Source organism: Tachysurus fulvidraco, chromosome 13 (assembly GCF_022655615.1).
Source record: "Tachysurus fulvidraco isolate hzauxx_2018 chromosome 13, HZAU_PFXX_2.0, whole genome shotgun sequence".
Lineage (NCBI taxonomy): Eukaryota > Metazoa > Chordata > Actinopteri > Siluriformes > Bagridae > Tachysurus > Tachysurus fulvidraco.
Window position 1 is genome coordinate 26241598 of NC_062530.1, and position 10278 is coordinate 26251875.

At 45.6% G+C, this 10278-nt stretch overlaps 2 protein-coding genes across 2 annotated transcripts in view; both read left to right on the forward strand.

Moving 5' to 3' along the window:
* The window catches only part of LOC113635223 (E3 ubiquitin-protein ligase NEDD4-like), a 25235-nt gene extending 15034 nt beyond the window's left edge, over positions 1-10201 (forward strand). The window contains exons 6-8 of the mRNA XM_047822616.1: positions 9400-9450; positions 9804-9865; positions 10025-10201. Coding sequence (XP_047678572.1) covers positions 9400-9450; positions 9804-9865; positions 10025-10145 — 234 coding nt within the window. The 3' untranslated portion in view covers positions 10146-10201. The remainder of the gene's footprint in view (positions 1-9399; positions 9451-9803; positions 9866-10024) is intronic.
* LOC125146226 (E3 ubiquitin-protein ligase NEDD4-like) lies at positions 144-3351 on the forward strand. The gene has a single exon (XM_047822615.1). The coding sequence runs from the start codon at positions 1186-1188 to the stop codon at positions 2521-2523; it is 1338 nt and encodes a 445-aa protein (XP_047678571.1). The 5' UTR covers positions 144-1185; the 3' UTR covers positions 2524-3351.
* Positions 10202-10278: the final 77 nt, after the last annotated feature.

Here is a 10278-nt window from a genome sequence, read left to right on the forward strand (position 1 = left end):
CTCTCTGTCTCTTTCTCTCTCTCTCTCTCTCTCTCTCTCTCTCTCTCTCTCTCTCTCTCCCTCTCTCTATCTTTCTCCCCATCTCTCTCTCTTTCTCTCTCTCTTTCTCTCTCTTTCTCTTTCTCTCTCTCTTTCTCTTTCTCCCTTTCTCTCTCTTTCTCTATTGCTCTCTTTCTCTCCCTCTCCCTCTCCCTCTGTCTCTCTCTCTCTCTCTCCCTCTCTCTCTTTCTCAGGCCTTCTTCAACACCTTAACCATAACCAAACCACACTTTTTTATCAGAAGTGCTTCCAGGCACGTTTGGGTTTTGTTTCTTCAACAGAGCACAGATACTTTGCACGGCTTTTTCTTTTTTTTTTCTTGTTGTCTGCTGAAGTCAGACACCGAGATTGTAAACTTGCTATCTTTTAGCAGCACATACAAGCCCGCTACCAGCTTCTCAACTATTTCCACAACCCGGGCGGTTAGGAAACCCGATCCTCAGTTTGATACAGAATTAAGTCCGAAACCCTTTCCGCTTTATTTGCTGTAATTTAACTCCACCGGGGTAAAAATATGAGCAGGCAGCAGCTCTGGAGGAATCAGAGCTTGGCACAGATGCAGGCGAGTTGCAGCCTTCACAAACCACCAGGCACAGAAGGCTGTTGTTTTTGCAGCGTGTTGAACAGAAGCTGGGATTTTGGGTCGTTTTTTTTTTTTTTTTAATGGGGGTGGGGGCAAGGCACCAGACTCTGGATATGTTCTTGCAAAATTCCAAAGGTGCAGTTCCAGCAGGACGGAGGTCTGTCTGTGGAGCGTTTCGCAGAAAGGAGGGGGTATCTAGTGGGTGTTTGTGCCTGCTCATAGCGCTTGCCTCCGAGAAACTCAAAGCCTGAATTTGTTTCAGCTCCTTAAAGAGAACGACCACCGGGGAGTTTGCTGTCACACGGTGCAGCGCTATAGGCTGTGCAGGGCTTCTCTATGCTGCACATTTGACCTGCACTGGCCATTAGCATTGGAGGAACCTCAAGAGGAATGCAACTTGTCACTGGAGCTATTTTGGCTATGTGCAAGCGTTTTGTAATCACAGCGTGGGACTCCGTTGCGTTGCCGCTTATCGTCTTTCTTTTTTCTCGATTTATTTTTTTTTTTTAAATCCGCAAATAGTTTTTTCGGCATGCCTGTTTAGGATCAGGCGGTCAGGCTGAATGGCACGTCGTCTGCGCCTGCATTTTGCTGCTAGGAGAAGCAACACCGACCCTCTGTCTGAGAGCTGCAGCCATGAGGTAGAGGACGGTCTCGGGGCACCTGCTCGAAGCCCAGCAGAGCCCCTGACTCACTCCAACTCGTTTCATATGAAAGTGACTCCAGGACAGCTGGCTCTCGGTCTGCCACCGTTGTCACCAGATTATGGCAGCCTGCAACGCCATACTGCGGTATTTGTACCCAAAGTGAACAGCGGCAGCGGGAACAGGAAAAGCATTCTGCAGATTTCCTTGCATTCTTCCAGCAGGCAGAATCTGGATACAGAAGGTTGCAGTGGTGGTGGAGAAGAAACAGACCCTGGGATTTGTGATGGCAGTGCTGGGGGTTGCTCTGATGGAGGATCGTGTAGCAGCAGCACGGCCAGTGATGTCGGCTACTGCAGCAGCAACAGCATATTTGATCCGGATGTCGCCGAGCGTAAGACGTCTCACGATAAAGGCGCATGCCATCGGAGGACCAAGGCCCCTTTACGGCGATGCTCTTCGTTGGTTATTTTTCCACGTAGTCCCTGCACCACACCTCCGGCTTCACCCGTCAGTCCCGTGGCGACTCCTCTGCTTCCCCCGTCACCTCGGGGACCCTTTCAGACGTCGCATCAACTGCAGCTGTCTGCAACGGATGTCTCTCTGGAGGAGCCCAAGATTACAGTTGCCTCTGCGGTGAATGGTGTGAGACTCTCCAAAAGCAGCTGTCAGCCTGCCGAGGTCAGGGATGCCAGGCCTATCCTGCATTGTAGCATCTCAACCGACTCGACGGTAAAATCAGAACAACCAGAAAGGCACTCCAGCGTCCTGGTACACTCTGCAAACCAGCCACCGCTTCCACCTGGGAAAGGAAATACGGCCAGAACTATGGTCAACATTGACTGCTCTAAATCCTTGGAAGGGCCAGAGGAAGCCAACACTAAACTCAGGAACCGTAATCTGAAGCTGTGTCGTAGCACCTCGGCCTGCATGCTTCCCACAGGGAGGTTATCGACCGAGAAGAGACACCACACGTGTCCGACTATCGGCAAATCCAACACGTCTCAGGAAATCGGTTTTCACAGAGGTTTGCAGAGGAGCATTTCCCTCGAGGTGCCATTCTTGAACACTGGGATATCATGTCATATGTCCAACACAAAACAGTTCAGCTGTACGAATGGAGCGGCACATGTGCATATACACGTGTCTCGAGGAAACGGTACGAAAGCGCCCGAGTCGTCAATAGATCCCAGCACCGGCGATAAAAAGGAACAGGCTCTTACAGACTCTGGGGTAAGATTTCTGACCCTCGGTTGAGAAAATTAATTTAAAAAAAATGCATGCGGATGGATTTTGTTTGCCGTCAATCGGGCTGAACGGTCGTCGGCTCGTCATTCGGTCTGTCATCGGTGATGCCAATATGTAAACCCGAGTTCTACTGGTTCAACAAAACTAGCAGCTTTTTCTTATTTTTAATAATTGTTACTCAGATGGTTTCTATGTCTTTATTTAAAAGTGTGTTACAGATATAAATAAAACACACACATTATATCATGGTGATCATGTCTTGGTATGAAATCTGGCCGAGTTTTCTAAGAACGGAATACAGAATTTCTTGTAAAAAAAACAAAACAAAAAAAAACACCTGTCAGAAGAAATGTGGGGTGGGGGGTGTGTGTGTGTGTGTGCAGATTGCGGTCCGTACGATCATGTTGTCGGTCACGTTTACTCTCGGCCCTGGAGCCTATCTTTCTGGGGAATAATATGTGTTTGGCGAAAGCCCAACTGTTTAGAAACGCTTGTTTTAAAAAAGAAATCAAAGTTGTGCTGTGTATGTACACACAACCCTGTGGGTGTGGGTGTGTGTGTGTGGGGGGGGGGGGTGTTTGGTATACAAATATGGTAAATGGAGGGCAGAAGGTTCGTCCATTTTTATTATTCTTCTAGTACTATGAGAAATCCTTTTAACTGTTTACCTTGTGGCTAATTATAGCAGATAGCTGATAGGGCCTCCTGCAGGGGTATAAATACGGAGCTGACTGTCTCCAGATTGTCTGGCCTCGGCACTGAAATGCTCAGCGCCAGCGACTCAAATTTAACGACATGATCTGAGAGGAGCGCACATGGTTGGGAGTCAGCTGCTAGGCTTCGGGAGGTGGAGGGACGGGGTGGGATTCGGGGCGGGATGCATCTGACAGGGTATTTCTAGTTTCCACTGCATCTCTTCTTTTTATTAATAATAGAGAGCTTTTCCTGCCCGTGACGTGCCCTCTATAAGGCCATAAATACACGATAACCTTTTATTCATGCTGCAATCTAAAAGTATTTGATTGTCTTGTGTTGTTCTGCCCAGGATCAGAGAAGGTTTCCATAAAGAAATGTTTATTTAATTAATTTCTTGAAGAACCTTGGACAGTCGTGACTCGAGCAGTTCTGGGTTGTTAATCAGAGGATCAGGGTTCAAGCCCCAGCACTGTCGAGCAAGGCCCTTAAGAAGCCCTTCTGCTCCAGAGGTGCCGTATCATAACTGACTCTGTGCTCTGACCCCAACCTCCGAAGTCGGGATATGCGAAGAAAGATTTTCAACGTGATGTAATATGGATGTGACAAATGAAGGACTTCTAGGCTTATAGTCTAAAATCCAGTGACTGTCGAAATGAATTAGAAATGCGGTGTGTGATAGTAGCTCAGAAACCTTTCTTATCAATTGGCTTAATAATGAAATTACTTAATTATTAAATTTAGAAACATAAGCGATAAAAACGTCGAGTAGCGATTTTATTAGCAAACTGTTTACGCGTAACTACTTAAAAAAAAACGCTTTTTCCCACACGAATCATTTTATATTATTCGAAGAAGCAGCACACCGAGGGTTGTGCCGTCGTGGGGAAAATAGAATTGCGTGATGAATCGCACTTTTCGCTGTTTACGTTTATAGTGGAGGATCATGAGGGGAACAGCGAGTTCCCGTTCTCATGTTATAGCGTCGGACTTTTCCGAAGCACCGACACTGGAGACGTCTTCTGTAAATGTTTTATTCAGCATCGACTTTCGGCGAGTACCGTGAGCGAGCCGTTACCATAGAAACAGTACCGTCGTATCAGAACGAGCACATTTCTATAACCCGGTTAGTATTTATTTATTAGTACTTTGAGAATTCAGCAGCACTGTGATGTAACAATGAGGAAGTTACCGTAGTGTTTGATCTTAATTTACATTACTGCATTTTAGTTAAAATGTTTTTTCACTTTTATTTGCTTGAACGCACCGAATTCTGATCCTCTGAAAGAAATGAGAAAGCTTCGAGGGTACACAGGGTTTCCCTAGGGCGAGAACGGTCCAGGTTTTAAAGTCGTATGCCAAGTATGACGTTCCCATAAAGAGCCATTCGAAGATACGTCGCGTTTCTGAGCATTAGCGACTCGTTTATTGCTGATCCGCTCGTAAAAAAGCAGGGACTCCTCGTCCGTACAGAGAGACCCCGGCTTCTCAACTCTGAGTAAACCCTGACGTCTTATCTGGGCTCTCGGTACCGTACGTTTCTCTTCAAGGTCGCTTCCAAGAGCGTCCTGTGCACGGCCCTACGCTCTCCGAAAGGCCAAGTGCAGTCACCGTGATGTAAATAGGTAGCAGATGTGTGTGTGTAAATTTTAACCTCCTCCAAGTTTGTTTTTCCGCTGTCGTCGCCGCCGCCTTGGACACAATCTGACTTGTCACTCAAGCTGGAAGCAATTCTCTGATGTCTGCCACTGATGTTGGCTGTGAACGAGAAAGCTTTGAATCACGGGATGCCGCCTCTCGGTCGTAATCACCCTCAGCGAAAAAAAAAAAGAGCGGCGTGGACGTGTGTCATTTCTGCACTGAGCTAATCTTTTTTTTTTCCATATTCTCGCCTAGTTTTTTTTCTTAGGATTTTTCTTTTTTTTTTTGTAATGTATATTAGTTTTGTTTCAACTTGTTTAACTTTATTTTTGTTTTGTTTCATTTTTGTTCAGCGTGCAACCGAGCGAACTAGCGAGAACCGTTTCATCTTTAGTTCGGAATTCCGCATCCTACCGCTTTCTTTTAGCTAGCTTTCTTTTGAACTCACTGTTTTGTGTTTTAATAAACATTTCCTTGCTGTTGCAATGTCTTGTTCCCGCTTGATGTGCTTTTGTACCGCTAGCAGAATGGAGCGGTGGCCTGGAAGCGGTGTTCTCGCCGTGTCCCATGATTCAAAGCTTTCTCTATCAGCTAACATCAGCGGTAAGATTAGAGAAGTGTTTCCAGCTTGACCGATAAGCAAAGTGAACCTCGGTACAGCTCCACATCTCCTGGAGGGTCAGAACGCTGCAGACTTTGGGCTTTTCTCCCATCTGATTGGCCCGATTCATTCTGGTGAAGAGACATCGAGTCCCTTAATGATCAAAGTCGGCTCTGAAAGCGCACACCATAAAGCGTGTGCTTCAAAGATTTGGCATTGCTTGGCTTTTTCCCTGGTGTTCACTCACGTAAGCCAGGCTGAACCGCTCAGGATAATTACCCCGAACATTTTTCCACTGCTGTTGTTGCTTCCTATTTCTGAGGCGACTTGTCAAGCACTGGCATGGAGTAGGAAAGCTTCCTGTGCTTTCTGTTAAATAGCTGATGTGATGACAGTCAATCATGGAGAAGGCTTGGAAGAGTGCCACTGTTTTGAATCAGTGTTGTGATATCAGTTATTTTACACCAATGTTTCCTGTAGCACTGTTTTAAAAGGTGGAAAGTGGGATAAACTTTCATAAGTTTGCTCCATACGCGACGATCCGCGTGTGAACGCTCACGCTCGGACTTCCTCGTATTTAGAGCTTATTCGATCCGGGCGAATTAAGCAAAAGTTTCGACACCACCGATAGTTTCCTTTCTGAAAGGAAGAATAAAGCTTCACTTCACTTTGTGTAAGTGATTGTAAGAACAGGATGATTGGTTAAACATGGCAACCGGTGAAAATACAGAATCAACATGGATAGTGGGATGGAGGGATTTCTTGATGGATGAAAAGATGATTGGATGGTTGGATAAAGCGATAATAACACACGAGCCGCCGAATGGCGTGACGAATGGACTGATACTAATAACAAACGGGCCGATGGCTGGACTAATACCTTGGATGGATTTTTAGCTGAGTAGGAGGATAGATGGGTAGCTGAAAGGATGATTAAATGGACGAGCAGTTTAGTCTAATGATGGATGGATAGATGGATGGATGGATGTACGTACTAAGTATTTGAATATAACAAACACATTATTAAACCTAGTGTTCATAAATGTGGACATATGTATATTTGTCCTTGACCATGTCCATGGTTAAAAGCGATGTAAAAAGATCTATAATAGGATGGGGAAGGTATGGATGGATGGATGGAGGGATGGATGGAAAGGCGCATGAACTAATGAATGTGCTGTTGGATGGTCAGGTGCATGCACTCATGGCTGGAAAAATAGCTAGATAGGTTGGCAGCTGAATGGATGGGTGGTTGTATTGCTGGATTGATGGATAGTTGGATGGAGTGATGGATGGATGTCTACGTCGTTTGGATATTACAAGCACATAATTAAGTTTCCTTGAATGTTGAGGACAGACACATATTTGTCCTTGACCACGTCCTATCATTAAAAGCGCTTTATTAAAATACAATTGAATTGAATATTTGCATGGAATTCAAACGGCAGAACATTGTTAAGAACGTCTTCAGACCTCTTGTTGGTTTTGGAGCGTTTGCCTCATTACGTTCACAAGTATACAATGTGAAGTGTGTGGTTTTAAAAAAAAAAACACAGAGTTAGTCGACCGTCACCTTTCTTTAGGCTCCTGAACTTTAATGAGCTTTAAATGAGTGTTTTGCAGCTCAGAGTTTAGAAGCTCTCTGCTTCTTCTCCTTTGTGCTCTTCTTCTCGGCCCAGTGCACAAAACTATGACTTGAATCCGCTGGAGCGAGCTGAACAGGCTGCATTCCTGTTGCTTTGTGGTTTCAGACCCTAATTTGGAGCAAATGTTTGCCTGCTGTGGAAAAAAAAGAACATCTCGAGAGCAAAATGCACAAAAACCAACGTGTAGGAATACGTTGATGAGTCTGCTCGTGTTTGTGTGTTTTCAATCTGAAGTACAGAGTGTGTGTGTGTGTGTGTGTGTGTGTGTGTGTGTGTGTGTGTGTGTGTGTGTGTGTGTGTGTGAGAGAGAGAGAGAACTGGATATGATTTGTTCTGAAAACAAGCAGCTCAGGTTTCTCGTGTGTTCAGTTCAGACCTGTTGCTTCTTTGCTTTGCAAATTTCTCCCAGTGAACTTATTTAAAACACTTCATCTCATAAGGAATTCTGAGGTGAAATGTGATGCACATAAAATATCTAATGTGAGAAATAATCCAGAGCCGAGACCGAGGAGAAGCTGTTCCGTTCAGAGCACTTTGTTTAGCTTTCATGAGAACCAATACTGAGACACACAAGATTGATAGGTACAGAGGCCACGCCTCCTTCGTTAAAACCGACAGATACAGAGGCCACGCCTCCTTCATTAAAACCGAGAGATACAGAGGCCACGCCTCCTTCATTAAAGCCGACAGATACAGAGGCCACGCCTCCTTCATTAAAACCGAGAGATACAGAGGCCATGCCTCCTTCATTAAAGCCGACAGATACAGAGGCCACGCCTCCTTCATTAAAACCGACAGATACAGAGGCCACACCTCCTTCATTAAAACCGACAGATACAGCGGCCACGCCTCATCGTTAAAACCGACAGATACAGAGGCCACGCCTCCTTCATTAAGAAAAGGCGTGGCCTCTTTCTTTAAAACTGACAGATACAGAGGCCACGCCTCCTTAGTTAAAACCGACAGATACAGAGGCCACGCCTCCTTCGTTAAAACCGACAGATACAGAGGCCACCCATCCTTTGTTAAAACTGACAGATACAGAGGCCACGCCTCCTTCGTTAAAACAGACAGTTACAGAAACCACGCCCCCTTCATTAAAACCGACAGATAAAGAGGCCACGCCTCCTCCTTTAAAACCAACAGATACAGAGGCCACGCCTCCTTTATTGAGTCCATAACTCCTTCACAGTAAATGACACATAGGCTACACCTTTTTTAATGAGCCTAATACATAGAGACCACACCTCCTTTATTTGAAGCACACAGAGACCACACCCCCTTCCCTGAAACAGACACTGAGGCCACGCCTCCCACACATAACTTTTGTATTTACATTTACAGCATTTAGCAGACGCCCTTATCCAGAGCGACTTACATTATCTTTTTTTTTTTTTGAGCAATTGAGGGTTAAGGGCCTTGCTCAGGGGCCCAACAGTGGCAGCTTGGTGGACCTGGGATCGAACTCACAACCTTCTGATTGGTAGCCCAACACCTGATCTGTTTCCTTTTATTTTCTATGTTTTTTCTTTCCTGGTTTATATTTTTGTCTATTTATTTCATTCCTTTATTGATCGTATGAACACATTTCAGGAACGTGTCAGTGGTGAACCCCAACATGTGCCTCACGTTTTGTTGTGATGAGTTAAAATAAACACCAGAACTGGGGGGATGGGGGGGGGGATGGGGGGGTCTCATCGGGTCAGTGCAGGAACAGGGGAGCTGGAGAGTCTCAGTACAGACACTGAAACCCTGAATACTGCCTTTCATTTTTCTGTCATTAATTGTAAAAACTCTCTCTCTCTCTCTCTCTCTCTCTCTCTCTCTCTCTCTCTCTCTCTATCTCTCACTTTTTCTCTCTCACACTTTCTCCCTCTCTCTCTCACACATCACACACACACTTTCTCTCTATCTCTCTCTTGCTCTCTCTCTCTCCTCTTCACTTTGTCCTCTCTTTAGCCTCTCGCTCCCTTTTGGCTCGCTGCTTCCGCTCTCGTCGTCACACACAACACACACCCACACACAGCACGTTCTCGCTCTCTCTTGGATCTCTTCTCACACACACACCTTTCGGTCTCTCACTCACTCACGCACGTCATTGCACTGGGTCTCGCTCCCTCACGCACACCCGTGCGCTCTCACCACACACACACACACACTCACTCACACTCTCTCTCTCTCTCCCTCTCTCTCTCTCTCTCTCTCACACACACACACACACACACACACACACTGTCTCTCTCTCTCTCTCTCTCTCTCTCTCTCTCTCTCTCTCTCTCTCTCTCTCTCTCTCTCTCTCCTCAGACACGTGATGACTTCCTGGGTCAGGTGGACGTTCCTCTGCATCAGATCCCAGTAAGTAACAGAAACTTATTTCGTTTATAAATCTGTACGTTCTTTACCCGTGTGTGTCTGGGCCCTGACGCGGCCGCACGTCACCACACGTCTGTCATCACGCGTGTTAAAAGCACTCACCTTAGACCATGAGCGGTGTTTAAACCGTGTGTTTTTACTTTCGTGTTGTATTTATAGCCGCCGAAGCCCTTGTTTAGACCAGCGTCGTGCACGGTGCTGGGTGTTGTGGCTGTAAATGGGAAAAACTCTCACACTTCTCATGTCATGATCAACACACTCATAAATATTTACACCAGCAGACTTTTAGATTTCTCTGTATTTCACTTGTTGTAAAATATTATTTCTGCTTCCAGACAGAAGCGCTGGGCAGCGAGAGACCCTACACATTTAAAGACTTCCTGCTCCATCCGAGAAGGTTATTATTACTATTATTATTATTATTATTATTATTATTATTAGAGAAAGCCGTAGTCTTTAGGATGTTTATTCTGTAGTTACATCCTTTCTGTGAACCATAATTGTGTTTGTTTCTTCACCGAATGTCTCGTTTTTAAATACCGTTTGTTCCTTGCAGTCACAAGTCAAGGGTCAAAGGTCACCTGAGGCTAAAGATGACCTATCTTCCCAAGAACAATGGGTCAGAGGAGGAGCCGAGCGAGCAGGTCGAGGAAGTGGACGTAAGCTGCTGTTTTTAGATCACTGTGTTTATAAAACTGCACGTCTGAGTACACTTTCTCAGGTCCTTTATTTATACACATCATCTCACCAGGGCTCTGATCAGGGAGACAGCCATTCTCTCTCTCTCTCTCTCTCTCTCTCTCTCTCTCT

Coding starts and splice junctions, on each gene's coding strand:
- LOC125146226 (XM_047822615.1), top strand. CDS start 1,186: ATGGCACGTCGTCTGCGCCTGCATTTTGCTGCTAGGAGAAGCAACACC.